At 34.0% G+C, this 23,439-nt stretch overlaps 2 protein-coding genes across 2 annotated transcripts; one reads left to right on the top strand and one right to left on the bottom strand.

The window, feature by feature from the left end:
- Positions 1-1,687: 1,687 nt before the first annotated feature.
- LOC122295027 (bZIP transcription factor 18-like) lies at positions 1,688-5,958 on the top strand. The gene is made up of 5 exons (XM_043104033.1): positions 1,688-2,246; positions 2,396-2,486; positions 2,603-2,729; positions 2,835-3,023; positions 5,455-5,958. The coding sequence occupies exons 1-5, from the start codon at positions 1,795-1,797 to the stop codon at positions 5,718-5,720; spliced, it is 1,125 nt and encodes a 374-aa protein (XP_042959967.1). The 5' UTR covers positions 1,688-1,794; the 3' UTR covers positions 5,721-5,958.
- Positions 5,959-8,795: 2,837 nt separating this feature from the next.
- On the bottom strand, positions 8,796-10,970 carry LOC122295129 (two-component response regulator ARR10-like). Its single transcript, XM_043104191.1, has 5 exons — positions 10,293-10,970; positions 10,112-10,188; positions 9,943-9,979; positions 9,716-9,812; positions 8,796-9,626 (listed from the first exon to the last, which is right to left on the bottom strand). The coding sequence occupies exons 1-5, from the start codon at positions 10,552-10,554 to the stop codon at positions 9,005-9,007; spliced, it is 1,095 nt and encodes a 364-aa protein (XP_042960125.1). The 5' UTR covers positions 10,555-10,970; the 3' UTR covers positions 8,796-9,004.
- Positions 10,971-23,439: the final 12,469 nt, after the last annotated feature.

Genomic DNA, 23,439 nt, shown 5'->3' with positions numbered 1-23,439 from the left:
TATGGTAGTTAAGGTACTGCAAATCAAGGAATCATGATAATTTGGGATGTAAATAGAAGGACAAAGGATTGTAGTTTAGAACTAGTACACTTGAAATTTTTGAGCATTTTAATACGTCATTATGTATGATTCAAATAAGTATTAATAAACAAATAAAAATATTCAAACATCTTAGATTGATTTGGAACCACGTACATTGAATCAGTCTCATCACTATGCATCTCCTATAATCGGCCATGGTCTTTTTTGTTTTTGTAATGGGTGCAGGATCCATCCCTCCGGCCGATGTCGTAAAGGGATGGATCCACCCTCAATCTTTTTCTCTTTCTTTCACAATATGATTGGCACTTGATATATACAATATATCCCGATCAATAGATTGGAAAAGAAAGGAGATCTTGGTTGAGGATAACAAACATATAGGACAATGTTTTTAAATTAAGGTTTTCTCTAATATATAAATTGGTTTGTGCTTGAATTGAAGTGATGAGGTCTTTTTGTGCTTAAAAAAAGTTTTTAAAAAATTTTGAGTGCTACGGTACTAGCAAAAATACAAATAGGGAAATGTTCTAACCATAAAAGAATTACACAAAAGTAATCCTACAAACTGACGTGGCTTGATATAGTTTGTTAGATTATAAAGTTATTTTTATTATAAAATAGATTTAACAAATCAGATGACTTTATTTGTAAGATTATTTTTATGTAATTCATTTATGAACGTAGCAGTACTCATACAAATATATATATATATATATATATACAGTAATTTCCGAAACTCTTACCTGGCAAGATAAGAATCTCTTCATTTTATGTGAAAGATATTATTTATTTTGGTTATAATTTCTGCCAGGTAGACCTTTAGTTACCCACTTAATTACCTGCAATTAATGACAAAAAAAAAAAAAAAAAAAAATCTGACTTCTCTTATAATTCAGACATTCGATACAATTCAAACAACTCTCTGTGTTAACTCCTTCAAACCCTGCAGGTATATATCTTATAAAGTTTGTCCAATGCATTATTGTCAAAACTTTACGTTTAGATGAGATTCATATCAGGATGTTACACGTGGAACCATTTAGCTGAGGTTTTTGCTGTACTGAAATGATTAAGCTTCCATATTGACCCCAATTCAGTTTCAAAAACTCATGCATGCATGGCTTGCTGCTTTCTCGTGCACTCAATTTAATTGGCACAAGCGACAGCTAATTCATATTTTCCATGTATTGACGTGTACTGTTAATTACCATTGGAGAGGTCTCAATACAGATAAGCATGATGACTAGAACGAAACACATATATACACACACGATGCATATGTAGATTGGTATCCAATGTGTTCATTTTTAACGTACAACATGGTAATCTACTGATTGATATATGCCAAACACACTACTTATGTGTTTTGAATATACGTAATTCGAATTGTATATCTATTTTATAACTGACGTAGTGTTATAATAATCGGTACTGTATCTATACACACAGACTTGTGAGTAACATATTTCATGATATGAAAAAGAATTCCGTCAAGAATCCTAAGTGTGATAAGGAAATATTTGAAAATTTTGAGTGTATTTTCACTTTATATACTAAGGGCCAGGCAAGCGTCTTAATCTCATTGCCCATTTAGTCATCCATCTTATAATTAGGCTTATAAGTGTGAGTGGAAGGAAAGTCCATTTCCTTCGCAGGGTTTCATCATCATCGTCGTCATCTTGTTCTAATATTACATCTTGCTTGTATTTCTTCTTTTGCAGGAGGAAATTAAAGCATTAATATTTTTGAAATATGGAAGATACCAACGCAAAGGTCATCAGTACTGGCGTTAATGACCAGCAGCCGCAGGGCGTGACACCAATATGGCCTAAAAAGCCAATTGAAGCGATGCCGCCCTTCTCTCCGACGTTTCCACCAAATCGTTCTTTAGGCAGTAATGGATCATTTCAAGTGTGGAAAAAACCCGCAATCCTCGCCAACGATGGTCGCCACAATATTGGGTCTAGCAGCGGGACGAAGAGCTTTTTCCGGCCACCTCCTGCCAGCTCCCCTCTTTTATCTAAAGGAGATGATGACCGTAACCAAAAAACCCAGAACCCATCTCCTTCATCCGATGGCTCTACTGCTGTAAAACCTGTTGCTGGTGCAAGTGACCCTCCCAAAGTTGAGACTCTGAATGGCACTGTGCGGGTCAGATGGGGTAAAAACCTAAATCCAAATATGGACCCCAAAAAGATGAAACGGTACTGAGCCATTTTCGATCCTTTCATGCATGATTAATACTGCCTTTTTTCTCTTTACGTGCGGGTTATGATGACCTTAATTGAATCCATTATATATATACATATAATATTTTCTTCCTGATATTCTAGGACATGTTTTTTATTTGTAGGGTTATATCAAACCGTGTTTCTGCACAGAAATCTCGAATGAAGAAGCTTCAGTACGTTACTGATATGGAAAGGAAGGTGAAAGCTTTAGAGGTAACCATGAAGCTCATCAGTACGATCTTCATTAGAAACGGGTGGCTCTTCAATATTTCAATATGCATTTTTGCTTAAATGTGTTGATTTCTCGATGAGAGATATATTATATGCAGGCTCAAATTGCGGTCTTATCCCCTCAAGTTGCACTTTATAAAAACCAGCAACGTTTGCTGCAAATGGAGCAAAGAAGCTTGAACCAACAAATGCTCCAATTCAATACCAATAAGATTCTTAGAGATGGTGCGTACGTACGCGTACTCGTCCTCAATCTAAATGAGTCATGTATATATATGTCTGCGTGCCTTCCTTTACTTGCATCTTTAATGGTAGTTTCTCTTTTGGTAGCCGAAATTGAAGAGAACAAAGCAGAAGTGAATAGGTTGAGGCAACTCCATTTCAACCAAAAACAACAGCAAATCCAGGCCGCGCAGACAAGCTTCCTTAATTGGGAAACAGCTGGGATAGAGCAGATGGTGAATCCAAACTTAAATCAACGTCGGATAGGAGAAATGGTTTATGCGAACTCAACCCAAGGTAAAATCAGTACCTTAAATAATCAACCTAGATATATAGCAGCAAATTCACTACTAGATCCGGCCTTTACTCATGTTTCTATGTTTGCTTGATTTCTAGAATCCATAACCATGCATATACATATATGGTTAGAGTAAATTTTCTTTCCATTCTTGCGTTTGAAAATCAAGGAACATAAATCTGCAAAGCAATCCTATATACAAATAATATAATTTCTCTATTGTACAGATCATCATCTACATCAGAATTGAATTGTCATTTAATTTCTTATTGAAATTCATGAAAGGAAGACTTAATAATTCCATCCTACATAATAGTTTTTTTTTTTTTTTTATAAAAATATTATGTAATACTTCACGAGAGAGAGAGAGAGAGAGAGAGAGAGAGAGAGAGAGAGAGAGAGAGAGAGAGAGAGAGAGAGAGAGAGAGAGCTATTATAAGTTTCTATTAGTTGACATGGTGGCCAAGGGTTGACATCTTATCTTCATCCCAAACATTGTGACTGATTTCCTTTGGGTCAATCTAAGTGCTCAAAAATAGGATAAAAGAAAAGAGTAATGTGTAGAAGTATGGAAAAGAGTTATGCGTAGTCTTTTAGGGTAACATTATATCCTTAATAAATATTGTAAGGTCCACTTGATGTATCTTTTTTTTTTTATATGAAACTCTAAAATTTGGGAAAACCTTGAGGGATCTTAATTCGTAAAAGTATTAATTAGTTACACTCTATCTTAATCTTATATACGTAACGTCATACAAAATAGAGAAACTGGGGTGATCAAATCTTATGATTTGTTATGGATTATCTCCTATGTTTTGGACAATTATAATCAAATTATTCTCTCCTACATTTTAGGATCGATTCGATTTTGACATTATCACTACCTACCATATTTGTATTATCGTTACGACCTACCTCGAGTTTCAATTATTATGACTCATTCGTAACGTAAATACATTTTGTTTGTGATGTATGTACATTTAAGAAATAAGATAACAAAATCCAATGCTTAGGGTAACCCCAGCGGTGGATGTAGGCTTGTGTGGCTAAACCACCCAAAACCTTTTATCACTACAAGAAAAATAGTCTTTTGTGACGATTTGTTTTATTTTTCTTCTTCCTCTTTTCTCCACAATTCTTGTTATATTAAAAAAATCTTTCATGGGGTCAAAGTCATTGACTAACGTTTGGTATCGATCCTTTACCATCATGTAGGCTTCAATTTTTTGGATTTCATTCACTCACTTTTTGTGATCTTCCACGATGGTGCCCATCCCTTTAGCCAATTGTTGTTTCTCTTCTACAAAGATATAAAAGTAATACTATATACAGTTGTGGAATGCATAAGTGTCATGCAATCGTTTTGAAAAAAAGTTAAGTTTATTATTAAAAAATTAATTTTTTATGTGACTCTCGTATTTATTCACTTTTTTTCAAAATGATTGCGTAGTGCTTACACATTTACGACTGCAACTATTATTTCTCAAGATATAATAAACTTTGTCTCCTTTCATTAGTCTCTTTCATGCATACCACACTAATCAAACCATATCTACAACAAATACAAACTACAATCATTATTAGACACTCTCCCTTCTCAACAAGAATTTCAATGGCATTTATGGTGAATACTTGTATGACATCTTTAAATTTTTCAATTTTCCGTAGGTAGAGGTGGGAAGGGAATCTAGAAGTAGAAGATTGTAATGCTTAATCAAACATCAATGGATGTTTGGATAAGTTTTTCACCTAGGTTTTGTAGTAAAATTTGCAATTACGCTAAAAAATTTCCTAAAAATTAACCTTTCTGCTCTACATCTGGTAAAAGAGCTGCAAGTAACTTCAAAAGTCAATTATGATATTGCATATTGATGATGAGTGTATGTAGTATATATATAGGATTTCACACTGTTTAAGAATGAGAAGTTATTACTCTCTATAAGATTCCAATAGGTCTCCATTCTAAAAAGCAACAACTCTTTCTTACTTGAAGCTCTACAACCATTGACCTTTGGATTATCATCCTTTTAACTATTGACCTTGAAATTATCATCCTCATCAAGCCTATGTAGCAACTCACAACATTCCATTTTCTTCACTTCTTCTTACATTTTTCAGCCTAAAGATACATTTTCCCTTTCTCTTTTCTTTATTGTTTTCATATTTATCATTGTTTAGCCAATGAAATTCTGGAAAATTCTCGATTGTGGTGGTTTTTCTCAACAAACTCCTTAGAATCATGAGGTCATTTGGGCTTCTAAAAAGTGGGAAAATTACTTCTTTCTCTCACTTGCTTCAACCTTAACTTTTCAAGAATCACTTTGTTTTTCGTTACAATTTGTTTTCTTTGGTTAAAACCCTATATAATTCGTGCATATTGTTTATAAAGAGGGCTTATAAGTCAAAAAATGGACTCTTTGTTACTTGCAGCCCAGAATAGTGGAGAAAACACAACACAAGTGAATAGGCTAAGCCGGATGAATTTAATACAGCAGGAAGATCAACAACCACATGAGCAAGCTGGACAGACATGGATGCCAAGTAATTGGGAACTTCCTCTGGGCGAGATGATGGTAAGCCCAAGCTTAAATCAATCTGGGATGCAGCAGAAAGTGAACATTAACTCAACCCTTGGTGGCATAGAGGCGATGCTGGGCTACAACACTTTGAACCCAGATCAGGCAGTTCGCAATTGATATATATATATATATATATATTATAATTCGCATGCATATATATATGAACCTTGGAAATGGCCAGTGTATGTACCAGTCTTCTAGCTCTTAATTGGATCTTCATGTTTCTTTTCAGTTTAATTGTCTATTTGCTGTAACCTTATGATTGTATGTTGTTCTATAGATTTTGTATGCCTGTTGGACTGTGTTTATTTGCAAGATTTTTGGGAAGCGACCTAAAATTGTATGTTGTTCTCAATCGATTGTGACACTGTATACATTAGTACTGCATGCGATATGTACCATATGCATACTAGGGAGAGTAATCCATGACTTAACTCTAATACACTGACCCTATAAACAATATTATTGGCGTGATATATATTTTATGATATCAAATTATACATTATTAAGTATATATTATTTATATAAACACTATTTTTAATAATATAGTATCGAGATGGTAATAGAATGGACGTACCGCGTATCTATACTCCAAAGTTTTCTAATAATTTAAAGAGATCAATGCATGACCCCACATATTTATATAACCCTTTTATTTTAAAAACAACGTGACCAGTTAAAAATTTTAAATCGAGCTTTCTTCAGCTTGTACCAGTACTAGTGGGATGCTGTTAAATGTCACATGGACGTACCCCAATCCATTTAATTCAAGATTCAACTGGATGCAATTGCCCCCATATATGATCTGATATATGCATATAATTATTAAAATAAGAGAAAATATATTTGCAACCATGAATTATACAACCGTCTAATAATCGTTTTGAAAAAAAGAATAAAACATGAGACTCACATTAAAAAATTAATTTTTTAATAGTACTGGATCCCACTAATTTTTAAAGTGATTATACGACATTTATATAATTTACGGTTGTATTTAGAATTACTCATTATGACAATCTTTTCCTACAACTTTTAATTTAGGTAAATGCTATTCCCATAGACAATTTCTACCGAAATTGTTTATCAAAATTTTTTTTAATTTTTTTAATTAATAATTAAGTGTTTTTAAATGAATATGTATTTTTTTATTTTTAAAAAATATTTAAATACTTTAAAAAAATAGTGAAAGAAAAGTGAAAAAAAAAATAAAAAATAGATTTGCACTTATCGGCAGAGAATTCTGTGTGTATGTAGCATATATGTTCCTTTAATTTACTCGTGACTGAGGTGTGTGTGTGTATATATATAATATGTATATAGATATGTTTAATTTATTATATAATGAACCTGTTTTTCTTCTGCAGTGAGCTCATCATGATCATAATCATCATGATCTAGTCAATGCCCCATGGTGATAGAATTTGTGTACGTATTGATATACACATTGCACACACCATAGCAAACCAAAAGCTAGCGTTCGCGGACAAGAGTTGAAGCTATATCTTAAAGTCAGAGATGCGAGGTTGGACTGTAGGTTTGGATGTTTCTCTCTCACGCCCATGCGCGCTAGTCATTATACTGTCCTAGCGCGCCGATCGAGCTGCGACGACAGATCTAAGGCCGTCTCGATCGGTACGTACTCATGGCTCTTCGTATACAATTTGACATTCATTCACATGACACATACACACACACATTATATATATAAATATATATATTATGTTTGGTAGATTGAAGGACGTTGAAGACAATGATTTGAGGGTGGTGGATGAGGCCCATGCTTTGATCATAAAAGGTGAAAAAAAAAAAAAAAAAAAAAAAAAAAAAACGACTTCTAATTAGCTTTGGCAGAGAATGGTCCCGTACGTCCTCTATATGTGTTGCATGATTTTGGACAAGCTTTGAGACAGACCATCCCGGCCTGCAGGCTAAATTTTAATTCCTTTACAACGTTTTTTTATACACTAATATTATTGCTCTAATCTCAGAGATAATAGTTGGAACTTGCAACTTGCAGACTAGAATTAATATTGTTGACACGGCCAGCTTGTAGTTGCAGTACGAGAACTAAGGTGGTCATGATTGGGATATTACTCCATTATTTGAGAAGGAGAAGTTCTTCCGATTTATAGTGATTGCTTTGATGATTTATAGTGATTGCTTTGATGATTGGGATATCTCGATCAAATATATGCCCATATGGGATGAGTTTTTCCTAAAATTTTATAAAGAAAGTAGTATTAGATCAGTTAATCTCTAATATTGGAAGTGTGGGTTGGATATGAGTCATGCCACCTATATCAGAATGGTCAGACGGGAGTGTAGATAATTTAGAACATTAATGAATGGAAAATACTTTAGACATAAATGAATTACACACAAATAAACTCACAAACTGATATGGCTTAATAGTTTGTAGAGTTATTTTTATTGCAAAACAGATCTAATGAATTTCATGAAACCACATCAGTTTATGAGTTTATTTTGTGTAATCTCTTTATATCTGTAATAGTTCTCTATTACTTGGGAGATCAGGGAGAACCGAGAAGTATTTATGATCATTCTAATAGATTGATCTAATTAAATTTAACCATAACTTATCTTTTACAACAGAGGTTTAGATGTGTCTTGAAGTTTACTTAGATAAATGTAGGAGTTTTTAGGCCTCTTTGTGGAAGACGAGTAATACCTTGCAAGAAAGGGATTATCTGACCAAGCTGGAATAAAAGCGTGCATGAGATGAGCTTAATAAATGAGTCGATCAGGGTCAAAGAACTTTTTTTTCTTTTTCTTTTTTGGACAAGTGAAAATATATTAAAACTAAAAACTATATTGGATCGATCAAAGCCTCCGGCATATATACCACTGTGCATACAAGACATCGACATTGAGGCTGGAAAAGGGACTTAATTCGCCTGAAATCACCTTCCCGACTAAACAAAAAAAGTAAAAGAAAACACTCAAAGGCCGCTATCTTGGTTCTTGAGATATATATATATATATATATATATCCATGATCTTTGAAACTGTCTATATTTTTCGAAGGACGGCTTAATTAAAAGCATGAAGGTTTTGGTTCAAGTCCTGAAGAAATGGGGGTGATCAAAGAAAATTCCCAAGTCAGCTGCAATTACATGTTTTTGAGAGAGAGAGAGAGAGAGAGAGAGAGAGAGAGACAGAGGGTATAAATTCATGATCATAAGGCATTTCTGATGAAACATTATTGAAAGAACTGAAAGATGAGCTGAAATTGATAACTCACAAACTGCATTTGAAAATGAAACGGATAAGATGCAAGATTAGAAGCATTTACCATGACTCAAATTTCGATGATAGCAACAATCTTAGTATGTTCCTCTTGTACAAGTACCAACAGGATCTCACTAGAATTCTCTGATTCATAGAGTCAGATCAAGGGTACTCGCCAATTTCGGAGCTATACTTCTTTTCGCAACATGATTATTATATTCTGTCAACCTGCTAAGCTTTGATGGCATATTCAGATCTATGGAATAGTTTCTCTTGATCTTTGAAGAAGAGGAACAGGAAAGAGATAAACTGCTATCCACTTCTTCGTCCACCCAACATATACTTCTCTTAGACGCTTCCGCTTGTCTTGATGGCCTTATGCCCAGTGACAGACTCAAATCATGATTGTCATCGTGGAAACCTTTTCTTTTCCCTGTGTTTCGCTCTTCTCCAATAATATTCGCTGAAATCCACTGCGGGTTTGACTCTCTAACATTAGGTTTTTTCTCTATGCAGGGGGTTGAGCTTTTCTGGGTTTTAGTGGAAGTGTGATTGAACAGCCATTGAAATTCTTTTTGGAACTCCTCTAGTCTCTTACTACTTTCTTCCTCGAAGGCAATGTTGTTATTCCTGATCTTTAAATCGATACCTCCAGAAATCCTTTCAGCTATTGATCCATGAAGGCCGATACCTCTCGTTAAGTTCATGTCATCAGTGAAATAAGGCCTGGATATGCAGCTCCCTTGACCTGTCCAGTAAAGCTCACCATATCTTGAGGGAGAAGAAAGATCAAAGATTTTGAAAATCAGATTAAACGAATATAAGGTAAAGCTATAATCATGATAGGGTAGTACAATTACCTGTATTTGGGGCTAACCCTTTGGTCGATACTTCGAAGCATGAACTGTTGCCAAAAGTGATCTGCACTTCTCGTAAGATGTCCTCTACTAATTATAACTACAAATTCATTAACATAAAACGTTCGAATTTCATATATTAGAAGCATGAGTTATCAAATAAACCTTAATTTCTACAGTCTAGATCAATAACTATTTGCCTAGCTATATTAATTGATGTACGTACGTACCTTGACCCTGATCATCAACCTTCTTGCTCCGATACATCTGCTCCAAAACATGACCAAACGGGAAAAAAATGAAATTTACAATCAATGAAACGAATCTCACACACTGCATATATATCCAATTGATTTCTTTGCAAAAGCATACGAGTCATACTGCAAACTCATGTTTTACCTGTAAATGACTCTTGACATGAGCGATGCTTAGTCCCTTGGTGTTCATTACTTGCAAAACCAATTTCGGAGTTGCTCCTATATATCAGAAGGGGGAAAATTCATTCTTGAGAAGGAAGAAAAAAAGGCAGTAGATGTAATTAATTAATTCATGAGAAAATTTGATGATCGATTGATCTTACTCTCTTGACCCCCAAGTCTCTCAACGGCCTGGACAAAACAACGATGAAGATCAGGAGTCCATCTTAGCCTAGGCACCTTGGATCGAGCATATGGTCTTACCCTAATACAGCTACCGCTCTTCTCAGTCTCCTCAACTATGCTGTTGCTCGAGCTTGCACTGTTTTTTGTCTTACTTTCATCATCTCCTGCTGATCCCTTGTCCTGATCACTCCTGTCTGAAGAAGATTTCACCTTCAAACCACCGACACACCCACTTTCCATCTTGATTAATTCTTTCTTTCCCAGCTATGCAAAACCTTTAAATTGAAAAGTGTCTCTGATCAATTCGAACTGATCGCCTCTGACAAAGAAAATTCAAGCATGAGGGCCAGTTTTTTCGTGGCTAGGACTAATTTCCTCCACTGATCTGATTTCTTCCTTTGTCCAGAGATAGCAAAAAGGGTTACATAATTTCCATTTGGGGAGCAAATCTTCCCGAGCCGGTAGCTGGTTCCCTCCTCAAGGATTTGTACAAATAAAAAAAACCCTAATGGATGATCTTGGTCTTAGCGTACAGAGTTCTCTACACACAGACTTAGATTTTCTATGTATGCACGGAGGATAAACATCATATCATGTATGAATCATCAGATGGGAAAAGTACTGTAATTTAAGAACCTCGACCAGTTTTCATCTGGGGTAAGGTGAAAGATTAGAAACAAGCTCGAGAACTGGAAATTAACATGCATGGAACCTTGAATTAGACCCAAACTCCAACGTGGCGCGTAGGTATCACATTCCCTTTTCTTCAACTTCTTTTTTTTTTTTTGGTTAATTTCTCATTATGCTATACATGCTTTGACTCATGTAATAATAATTAGTCATCTACATTATGATGATCAGAAAGAATTACTTTCATTGTATGTGGGAAGGACTTGTACGTATATACGTACGTGTAGAGGCCACGCATTATAAAGCTGGAGAGTGGATAAAAACAGAAAACCTTAATAATTAATTTCAGACATGAACCAGCTTATAAACGTTACTGGGGCAAAGCTAGGCATTGTTGAGAGAACCGTGCTGAGATTATTCCCGTTGTCGGTGATCGGGGGGGATTTTCTTTTGCTCATCACCATGGATGACCACACCTAATAACAACAAAACTTGTATTTTCACTTCTCGAAGATTCCCTGATTTTTTGCCAGGTCTTTTTTTTAATATATATATATCTATAGTGATTCTGACATTTATTTTTGGATTCAGTGCTGATCTTTCCTAACCTATTGGCCTTATCTTCGCTAGCTAGCTGCCATTTATCATGCATACATGAGGATGATCATGATTCTGATCTGTTGCACCGAAGTTAATTAGCTAGCCGGCCTGCATAGGTGTTTTTGAGTTTTGCCTGCAAATTATTTACCTGACTTCGTGATCATGAAAATCTTCAAGACACTTAAGCAAGCTAGGCGCTAGCCTTCGCACATATATGCAATTATTCTGCATATATGTAATTAATCGGATAGAAGAGCTAGCATTCAAAGTAGTGTATGTTCCTTATTCCATTTTTAACGAATTAATTATTTTAACTTGTTGAGAGGGCATTGAAAAACATGAGTCAAGCAAGCTGAGATTAGAGAATAGAATATATATATATAGCAGAAATATAGTTTATATATATAATGATTATTGATAAGAACTACTGAGAGAGGAAATTAAACTCTTAAATACATGGTCAAATATATGATCAGTAGTGTTGGATACTTATGTAGGATTTAGAAAAGAGTAATGTTAGGTACAAGTCTCGAATAGATAAGTCTCATATAGGTCATTTGTAAAAAAGTGAATTCCACTAATAAACAATATAGTTTTATTCTGATATTGTTTTCAAGAATACTTGATAATTAAGCTGCCTATCTAATTAATAATGAGAATGAAAAGAACTAAAATAGCAGGGAAAACAGCCCTCCTTTACCAAAAGATGCCTTTCTAAATATGGTTCATCCTTCAGCCAAACATGAGTTGTCATTAGTGGTTAATATATATTACATATTTACAAAGAGAAAAGATTATCTTTCATCAATCTCCAATTTTATCATGTCTAGTCACATTAATTCTTGTGACACGTTCGGAGTGATGCTTTGTATAAATAGTCATTATAGGAAAACTGCTCAGTCGTGAACAATTGTTCTTAAGAAAATGATTATTTTCTACTAAAATGAATCTGTTTTAATTTCAAATAATTATTCTCATCACATATAATCCATCGCAAATTGTCATTTTTTTTAATAGTAAGTTTACGTATAAATGACTTAATATTGGTCACATCAGTCGATGTGTGAATTATTTATTAATTAGTAGTACTATTTGTTTTAAGCGTTGGGGACTCGTCACACCTTCAACCTCATTGCAAAGCAATTTGTACAGTACTAGTAGTATGTAACTACAACAATGACATTAATAAATAACTCCAACTTCACAAAAATAAGTAGATATTATTAATATTCACAAGGAATTGAGGGAATTAATTAGGCATTCCGTAGCCATCGAAAGTTGCAGAGTGCAGCATGTGACCAATATTTAAATTGAAGCTTGTTTGTTTTCATATGCTCATTGAGACTCGAAAAGCTCAAAAAACCATTGCCTATTTGCCAGTACGTACTGAATAAGGGTCAACTCCTCAAAATCCCTACCATTTGTTTATAATTCACTGCAGTCCCCACAATAACACAAACTATGTTATTTTTCTTTTAAGTGCAGATGGAATACTATCTATCCCTATTAATGCGGATCGAGCCCATCATTTCAGAATGAGTATGTTTGTCTTCTTTCCCGACCTTATATCATCTTCCCCACCACCTCCTCTATCTCTGTGCTCAACATGCTACATACATCAAACTTGATGCATGCTGCATGCATGCATGTCATGGATGAGTCGATCGAGACCATAGCATGCATGCATGGTAATTAAGCTTGCATTCTGGTACCATGCATGCATGGATGTCATCATAATTTTATTTTTGTACGTACAAGCGGTATGGGCTGTTGGTTAAAAATAATTACACGTACAGTTGTATAGTGTATAAATAATTACACAAATATTATACAGTCGTTTTAAAAAAAATGAGGTCTATTATTATTAAAAAATTAATTTTTTTTATATGAGTTTTATATTTATTTATTTATTTCAAAATAATTATATAGCACTTATAACATTCTCACGATTGTAACTGTTATTGGTTAAATGTATTAGATTCAATTAGACATGTACTGAGAGAGGTTCATTGCCAAGATCTTTACATTTATTAGGCCCACGAAGAAAGACAGCTTAGTTTTAAAATCTTTTTGTTTTGTTTTTTTTTTAATTTTACAACACGTTATCGAATTATATATGGTTGTTAAAATGAATAAAAGAATCATGCATGCTACATGGTTTGAAAGGTCATATTATATATATCCATAGAGGTGGAGTGGAATGAGCTTTAAAATTCATGCTTAGTCTTATTAATCTATAGTGTAATAATTTGGAATTATTAATTCTCAAGGCATATATTTTTTGAAGAGAATTGCTACAAACACAAAAAAATTACACAAAATAAACTCATAAACTGATGTAATTTTATGGAATCCGTTAGATCAAATTTATAATAAAAGTAACTTTACAGTCTTACGTATCATATCAAGTCACGTCAGTTTGTAGGTTTATTTTTATATAATCTATTTGTATCTAAAGCATTTTCATTTTTTTAATCCATGATGTAACCTCAATTTCATAGGGAATTCGAGCCTTACATGACTTGATCACGAAGGAAGATCCCAGTTTGTTTTTTCTTTAGGAGACTAAACTAAAGGAACATTCTATGGAAATTTGTAAGTACAAATCGCATTTTAGTCATTGTTTAACTGTTGATTGTGTGGGTAAAAGTGGTGGATTGGCTTTATTATGGAAAGGTGATCTGTGTGTTAGAGTTTAGTTGCTTTCTAAGAATCATATTGATGCTTTGATAAAGGAAGGGGATTAGCTAGATTGGAAATTCACATGTGTTTATGGTAATCCTGAGGTTGCCAATAGATATTTGACTTGAAATTTTGTTAGACATATTAATACTGGTGTGGAATGTCCTTGGCTTATAGGGGGTGATTTTAATGAAATCTTGCATTTCAATGAAAAGAGAGGGGGGAGACCATGTTCTAAAATCCAAATGGAAGCTTTTAAGAATGTTCTTTTAGATTGTTCTCTAAGAGATTTGGGGTTTAGGGGACCAAAATTTTCATGGTGCAATGGCAAAGAGGGTACTCGGTCCATCTTGAGAGATTGGATAGATTTTTGGGGAACAATCAATTGTATACTTTATTCCCTCAGTTTGTGCTTAGAGATAGTATTGTTGCTCATTCAAACCACTTACCTGTGTGGTTTAAAACTAAAGAGATGGAAGTTAGGGGGAGGAGGGATAAACAGTTTCGTTTTGAGGCTATGTGGGTGGGTGAAGAGAAATGTTCTCATATTATCGATCGTGTTTGGAGCAATGGTGAGGATAAGGGTAGCATGGAGGGTGTGTTGAGTTTGCTTCGAGGATATGGGGAACAACTAACTGAGTGGAACAAACACTCCTTTGGGAATATGAACAAAAAGCTGGCTGCTGCTAGAAAAAATTTGCAGCAGGCCCATGATAGAGATTCCTTGCAACCTGATGTTATGGGTGCGTCTAAGGCTAGGCAGGAAGTGCTGTTATGGCTTGAGAGAGAGGAAGTTATGTAAAGGCAAAGATCGCAAGTCTAGTGGCTTCAAGAAGGAGATCAAAACACACAATTCTTTCATGCTCAAGCAACTAGTAGAAGAAAGAAGAATTTTATCAAAGGCTTAAAAGATGAGAGGGGTGTTTGGAGGGAAGCTACTCTAAGGGATAATTTAGTTGTTAACTTTTTCTTAAAATTCTTCACTTCTTCTAATCAGAGGCATCAAGAGGAAGTTGTGGAGTGTGTGCATCAAAAGGTTACAATAGAGATGAACTCAGATTTGTCCAAACCATTTTAAGCAGATGAAGTTAGGGTGGCCCTTCAGCAAATGCATCATACTAAGGCACCAGGCCCAGATGGTATATCTCCCATTTTTTTCCAAAAATATTGGCACATTATTGGTAGTTTTGTGACTATTGCTATTCTACAAACTTTGAATTCTGGTCACTTACCAAGAGACCTCAACCATACACTTATTAGCCTCATTCCAAAGAAAAAAGCCTGTGATTAGTTTTTAATTTCCATCCAATTGTCTTTGTAATGTGGTATATAAGTTGGTCTCTAAGGTCATTGTGAATAGGCTCAAAGTTTTTCTACCTAATATTATATCAGAATCTCAGTGTGCATTTATTGGTGGTAGGATGATAACAGATAATATGTTAGTGGCCTATGAGCTGGTCAATTCTTTAAGGCACAAAAGGTATGGTCAAAAAGGTTATATGTCCCTTAAATTGGATATGAGCAAAACCTATGACTGTGTAGAGTGGAGTTTTTTAGAAAAAATAATGCTCAAACTAGGGTTTGCTCGAGGTTTTGTACAGCTGGTTATGCAATGTGTGACGACTGTTTCTTTCTTAGTATTAATTAATAGAGAGCCTTATGGACCTATTATACCTCCTAGGGAGATTAGGCAAGGCCACCCTTTATCCCTTTACCTATTTCTTTTGTGTACTGAGGGTCTCACCACTTTGTTAAAAGATGCAGAGAATAAACAATCAATGAGCGGAATTAGGTTGTGCCGAGACGCTCCTATGGTGAGTCACTTATTGTTTGTGGATGATAGCATTATTTTTTGTAGAGTTGATGTTCAGACTACGAGACATAGTCAAGGGGTTCTAGAGAGGTATGAGGAGGCATCGGGCCAAAAAGTTAATAAAGAAAAAACTGTTATGGTATTTTCTAAAAATGTTGATGCTAGTAAACAAATGGAGCTGTTGAATTTATGGGGTGTTAGGACTTTCCAACAATATGATAAGCACCTTGGGTTACCTAACCTTGTTGGGAGATCAAAATCAATAGCTTTTGCTAATATTAAATGAAGAGTGTGGACCAAATTACAAAGCTGGAAAGAGAAACTGTTATCACATGGAGGGAGAGAAGCTCTTGTCAAGGCAAAAGCTTTATCTATTCTCACATATACTATGTCGTGTTTCAAATTGCCTTTGAGCTTGTGTAGAGAGTTGGAATGGATGATGTCTCAGTTTTGGTGGGGTGACTCTATCTCAAATGTGTTCTTCAAAGTGTAAAAGTGTCAAGTTTTATCAAGGATAAATCCAGGATCGTATTCCACAGGGACAAATGGTTATCAAAGTATTGGTGATATTTTTTATGTAAAAGATGTATCAACAATAAAAGATGAAAATAAATGTGAATCTATGTTTCTAAAATTATCAAGAATCAAGAAATTTAAGGAAAATGTGTAGAAGTTGAATTAAACTTTAAGAAATAATAAAACAAACACTTGGGATGCAAATTTCTCCCATTTCTAATTTGAAGTTGGATTTTCCTCTAATTTCATCTTCTTTCAACCATGCTCTCATTCCTAGAAGTCATGGTTAGTTAATAAAACAATAAGCACACTTTTCAATATAATCAAGGTGCTTGACAGATTTTATAGTAAGTCTAAAAGTGAAAGAAAGCCATCAAAATCTTGTTACAAGTTCAAGCATCAATCGTGCCTTTATGTCTACGACTGATTAAGTTCAAGAACATAGAATTTTAATCCTTCCCATAGAGGCAAAATGAAATATAATCTATCAAGTTAATCATTCAAAATTCCATAACCTTGAAGAAAATACAACCCAAAATAGTCATAAGTTACTCATTGAATCTCAAAATAAAAATCTAGCATATCATTACTAAATTAGCAAAATGTCTAAAAATGATGAACCCTAATATTTCAAGTTGAATATCCTCTCTAAACATTTCTGCATCTGTTGAAAAATGAAGTAAAAATAATCAAGAGACAAGTAAATAAAAGAAATAAAACAAGAAGAAGCTACTACACAGAAAATAATCAAAATACCGAAAACTGTTGACCTCTCGCCGGTTTGGAAAAACATAAACATAAACCACACAGAAGAAAATAAACACCAGCCAACTGAGTCCCTTGGGTTTGGAAACTATAAACGTAAAAACTAAAAGCAGGAAAAAAAGAGTAGAGAGAGAGAGAGAGAGAGAGAGTTCCATCCTTGATTCCCCTCCAAAATGAAAGCATCCACTTACTTAAAAGTAAAAGAAAGGAAAAAAAAAAAAAAAAAAAAAAAAAAAAAAAAAAAAAGCTACCTGCCCCTAAGGTTTGTATCTAAAGCATTGTTTTTAAAATCGCCGTATATTCCGTACTGACTACCAGACCGGTGTAGAAATTATATATATTTCGTATCAGTTCAAATATCGGCTGATATTTTGGCCTGTACTGGCCTATGTACCAGCCCGTACTGGCTGGTATTTCGGTCTCTTTTTCTTTTCATTTTTCAAACTACAAAATTCATTTTTTTATCTCCAATTTAGACTAAACTATTTATAATTTATATAGATATATGTATTTATGTATAATTTATTTATATATAAATTATTATTTTGAAATATAATTCATATATATTTATATATATAATTTATTTATATATCGACTATCCCAAAATAATACACGAAACAATACCGATATCGAAATATTTCATTCCAGTGTCTTGACCGGTACGTCATTCGGTACGGTATTCAAAATATTGGTCTAACGACTCTAGCAAAAGTTAAAAACAAGTAAAAAGTGAAAAACCAGCCGCCTAAGGTCCGGACCCCACAAGACGTAGCAGCCAAAAATGAAAATAGAAAAAGTAAAAAAAAAATACTAAAGCCGAGAGGGAGAACCCTCTTTTTTCTGATCCCAATGAAGTAAAAACAAGAAAGAAACCTCGTGGAAATTCCCATTTGCCCCTGCTCTCCTCTGCGTTTTTGGGGTCCCCCGTGATGATCGTGCTCCTGCTGTTGCATTCTCTGCTCATGCGAGTGCCTCTCATTTCTAGCAAAGAGTCCCCTACCCGTGCTGTCTGCTGCTGCGTGTGTGAGTTTACACTTTTCATCTTTTGTGTGCTGCACTAACTATCTATTTCCCAAACTACCCCTGTTATGAGAGGAATAAAATTTAGAATATTAAATTTTACGTGGAACAGCTACATTATAAATTTTTTTAAGTATAAAAATACCAGAATTTATCAATTGACTCAACTATCATAATCTACTATGTAATTAAGTACTTAAATCATTTTTGGTTAAACAATTTATTCACTTAAATAATTTAATTATGTAGTTTTAACACTTCATCAGGGGGCAAAGGGGTAATGAGCAAAAATGCATTGGTTAAGTTGGAGAAAATTATGTGATTCTAAATTCAGAGGTGGGATGGGGTTTAGAAGTTTACACTCTTTTAATATGGCTTTATTAGCTAAATAAGGATGGAGAATTTTACAAAACAAGGGGTTTTTGTTACAAATGATCTATAAAGCCAAATATTTCCCTAATGGAACCTTTTTTCAAGCAAAATTGGGATTACATCTATTGCGTGCATGGAGGGGGATTTTTGAAGCAAAACAATGGTTGCCTGCAGGCTATAAATGGAGGGTAGGGTTTGGAGCTTCTATCTCTATATGGAAGGATTATTGGGTTCCAGGTCACAAGAGCATAAGGTTGAGTAGTGAGAATGTGTTACCTGCTTCTTAGGAGAATGCAACTGTTTATCTGTCGGGAAACAAGAACATGGAAGACTAAAAATGTTAGAGCTCTCTTTAATCCAATAGTAGCTGAGGAAATCTTAAAGATTAGATTGTCTTTCAAGCTGTTCAAAGACAAATGGATCTGGACAAAGGAGTCAAGTGGATGTTTTACTTTGAAAAGTGCATATAAACTGATTCAATCTTTGAGTTTAAGGGATATGGCTGAGAGTTCAAGAGGGCTACGAGATAAGCAACTATGGAAAAATATTTGGAAGATGAAAGTGCCATGGCAGATTAAAACCTTTGCATGGAGAGCTTGTAGGAATACATTGCCTACACTCTAAAATCTAAGGTAGAGGAATATTGCAGTAGAAGGAGACTACTATTTTTGTGAAGAGATGGAAGCAGATATTAATCTGCATTGTTATCTTGTCCTCAATTAAGAGCAATATGGCAGAGATTTGTTCCAATAGGATTACTGTTCAAACCAGATAAATGCTTTATTGAAAATGTAAGATGTGTGATGGCTGATGGAAGTGATGCAGATTTTACTCTAATGTTTGTGCTATGTTAGGGCATGTAGTATAGAAGGAATAAGATGAAAATGAAAAATGAGAATATGACTCCTTGTGTAGCAGCTAATATGGCCATTTCTTTGTAGAAATCCTTTTCAGATTTAAAGTTCTTAAATGGTGAAGCTGTGAAGAATATTTGTAGGTGGAAATCCCTTTCTAATGGTTTTTTGAAACTTAATGTTGATGGAGCTATATTTTCAGAGTTGAGAAAGGCTAGGATTTGGATGATTTTACGGGATAACAATGGAAAGGTGGTGATGACAGCTACTATTTCAGAAAATAAAGTGAATGATCCGGCTACAATTGAGTTACTTGCAGTATTTAGGGGGATGCAGATGTGCATTCCCTTGGGTATTCCTAAACTAGTTATTAAGTCTGATTGTTTGCTTATTGTACAAGAACTACAAGCTGCACATGAGTCTCTATCAGCTAATGGCAACTTAATTATGGAAGCTAAGAGTTTATTGAGTCTTTTCTAGGAAGTTATCTTTGAACATGTGAACCGAGAGAGTAATGGAGTAGCTCATACTTTGACTAGATATGCATGGAATGTTTTGGATGTTCAAATGTGGTGGAGAAATCTCCCTAATTTTGCTGATCATGCCATTTGGTTTGATCATGCTGCCATGTAAGATGTTTCTAAGTTTGAATGAAGTGTTCTATTTATCAAAAATAAAATAAAAAAATCACAAAAAAGGTACTAATGATAGGAGGCTCATGAATAAGAATAATAAACTCAAGTCGTATCTGTTTATATAATCTTTTTGCAAAGTAAAATTACTTATTAAGATTTTATACCACCTAATTTTTTAACTAATAGGCAAATTAATCTTTATTTGAAATTGTTGATTTAGAGAGGATTTTATCAAATCTAATTTTACAAGAAATGCTTTAAACTTTTAGGACCCATTTGGGAACACAATTGTTCTCATGTATATTCAGATATTCTTAAATTCAACTTTTCTCTCTTCTTTTTCAAAAATTCAATAAAACATCTTAACTCAAATTATTTTACTCCTTTTTACAGATATTCTAAGATATTATTAGTATTCAAACGAGCACTAGAACCAATTATAATTATTAATGTCAATAAAGTTCTATAAATAACCTACACATTTGGGAAAAAATGGCCCATTGCCTCTTCGAATGATTATACAAAAAAATTTTATGAAGAATCGAACATTGAATTTTACTATTTATAATTTTCACATTATATATTAAGTCATAATGATAAAAGAGAAGTTTATTCTTAGAATGAGACTAAGTAAAATAATTATTATGTGGAATACTTTTAAAACTAATAATGACATAATATTTATTTGATATTTTTGATGTTCTTTATTGAATTAATTAATTTTTTTAACTGAATATTTTTTCTTTAAAAAATTCTAATTATATGTTTTTTTGGGTAACCTTCTTCCACTAGAGGCCTTAAGTAATTGCTTAAGTTGTCTAATGAAAGAGTCAGCCCTGGACCCTACCCTTAATTAGGAATTATCGGCTAACCCTAATTAGGGCTTCACCACATATATATTGTACTTTTCATATGACCACTCATGTGTACTGTTGCATTGTGTATTCGACTTTTAAGAGAACAAAATTATTTGTAGCTCCGTAGATGTAAGTACGTTGCCGAATCACATAAATCTTATGTTCATGTGTGATTGATTTTGTTTTTGTTTTAATTTTTTTTCTTGTCGTTCTGAACAAAGACAGTAAGAGGTTGTTCATTGAGGGACTATCTGATGCTTAGATAGTTAGATGCTTAAATCAACAAAAAGAAATCATATATTTTTGGAGAGAGAAGCACAATTTTGTATTAATCATGAACCATGAGACTAAAACACAAAAGCTCATATTGGCCGTTGGTTAAATCTGTTGTAAAATAACATTGTTGTAAAATAAATTGTATGACCACCTTGAGCTAGCCGATATATGCACAGTGCATAGTGCCAGCATAGTACTGCATAGTAATTGGCATAGTGAATGGCCGACATAATGCACAGTGCATAGTGCCAGCATAGTACTGCATAGTAACTGGCATAGTAAATGGCCGACATATGCACAGTGCATAGTGTCAGCATAGTACTGCATAGTAAGCTAGCATAGTTCCCTTTGTACGCCTATATATATCGTTGAATTCTTTAAGAAATTCATAAGTTTCATAACTTCTCTGAGTTCTATCTCTCTCTCTCTCCTTTTAGAAAGTTTTATAATAAATCTATCTCTCTCTTTCATTTTCGATAGTTCTATAACACGTTATCAGCACGAGAGTTCTGACGATCTTGAAGCTAATAGTCCTCTACTTCAAGTAAGTCTTTCAATATATTTTTTGTAGTTTTCAAAATGAATATGAAATATTAAACATACTTATGTTCCTGATTTATATATGTAGAAAATGTCAAATCTTACAAAATTGGAATTCGTTGCTCTTGACATTTCTAGGAAAAATTATTTATCTTGGATCCTTGATGCTGAGATCCATCTGGATGCAATGAACCTGGGAGATACAATTAAAGAAGGAAATCAAGGGTCCCTGCAGGACCGTGCTAAGGCAATGATTTTCCTTCGGCACCATCTTTATGAAGAATTAAAAACTGAGTATCTAACGGTGAAAGATCCACTTATTTTGTGGAATGATTTAAGGGAGAGATATGAACACCAGAAAACTGTAATCCTCCCAAAAGCTCGTCATGATTGGATGCACCTGAGGTTGCAAGACTTCAAGAGTGTTAGTGAGTATAACTCTACACTCTTTAAAATTAACTCGCTATTGAAATTATGTGGTGAAAAAGTCACTGATGATGACTTGTTAGAGAAGACATATACTACTTTTCATGCCTCGAATGTGCTCCTGCAGCAGCAGTATCAAGAGCGAAAGTTCAAGAAATATTCTGAACTTATATCTTGTCTTCTATTAGCTGAGCAAAATAATGAGCTTTTATTAAGAAATCACCAGTCACGTCCTACTGGTTCTATATCATTCCCTGAAGTGAATGGTACTAGATTTACATCATTCCCAGAAGCGAATGGTGCATCTTTTCAAAGAAAAAGAGGGCGTGGACGTGGTAAGAAAAACTATAGAAGTGGAGGTCCTAGAAGTGACCACACTAAAAGGGAAAATAATAGATATACACCGTACCACCAGAAGTGGTTCAACTCAGAAAAGGGCAAAGGTTCTCAAAATAAATTTGTAAAGAAATATGAAGATGAATGCCATAGATGTGGTATGACTGGACATTGGTCTCGTACCTGTCGTACAGCTAAACACTTGGTTGACTTATACCAATCTTCCATAAAAGAAAAAATAAAGAAATTTGAAACAAATTTTGCTGAACCATCATATGCTTTAAATTCTATAGATGGAGAAGATATTACAAGTCTTGATGTTTCTGATTTCTTTGAGGATTCTAGTGGTAGAGTTGATCATGGAAGTGTTCCTTTTTAATTAATGTATTTCCTTTATATTATTGTAAAATATTTTTATTCTGTAATGTTTTTTTTTTAGTAATGAAAGTTTTATATATTTTGTAGAATCATGAGTCTTATTGATGAACTTTCTATCTCCGAGATGAATAATAAAGATGTATGTCTGGCTGACAGTGCTACAACTCACACAATTCTTAAGGATAAAAAATATTTTCAAAATCTAACATTGAGTAAAGCCTATGTTCATACCATCTCCGGTTCATCGAATCTAATTGAAGGCTCCGGAAGAGCTTATATTGTGTTGCCTAATGGCACCAAATTTTGCATTAATGATGCTCTATTTTCTTCACAATCCAGAAGAAATTTATTAAGTTTTAAAGATATACATCGTAATGGTTGTCATATTGAAACCATTAACGAAGACGATAAAGAGCATCTTCTCA

The sequence above is a fragment of the Carya illinoinensis genome, chromosome 14 (assembly GCF_018687715.1).
Source record: "Carya illinoinensis cultivar Pawnee chromosome 14, C.illinoinensisPawnee_v1, whole genome shotgun sequence".
Classification (NCBI taxonomy): Eukaryota; Viridiplantae; Streptophyta; class Magnoliopsida; order Fagales; family Juglandaceae; genus Carya; species Carya illinoinensis.
The sequence above is the reverse complement of the archived record's forward strand: the minus strand, read 5'-3'. Positions and strand labels throughout refer to the sequence as shown.

Excerpts from the sequence above, each read along its gene's own strand:
- LOC122295027 (XM_043104033.1), top strand. The coding sequence starts at position 1,795 with ATGGAAGATACCAACGCAAAGGTCATCAGTACTGGCGTTAATGACCAG. Across the intron at positions 2,730-2,834 it reads CAATAAGATTCTTAGAGATG|CCGAAATTGAAGAGAACAAA; the intron begins GTGCGTACGTAC and ends CTCTTTTGGTAG. Across the intron at positions 3,024-5,454 it reads TTATGCGAACTCAACCCAAG|CCCAGAATAGTGGAGAAAAC; the intron begins GTAAAATCAGTA and ends TGTTACTTGCAG.
- LOC122295129 (XM_043104191.1), bottom strand. The coding sequence starts at position 10,554 with ATGGAAAGTGGGTGTGTCGGTGGTTTGAAGGTGAAATCTTCTTCAGAC. Across the intron at positions 10,189-10,292 it reads GAGACTTGGGGGTCAAGAGA|GAGCAACTCCGAAATTGGTT; the intron begins GTAAGATCAATC and ends TCTGATATATAG. Across the intron at positions 9,980-10,111 it reads ATGTCAAGAGTCATTTACAG|ATGTATCGGAGCAAGAAGGT; the intron begins GTAAAACATGAG and ends GTTTTGGAGCAG.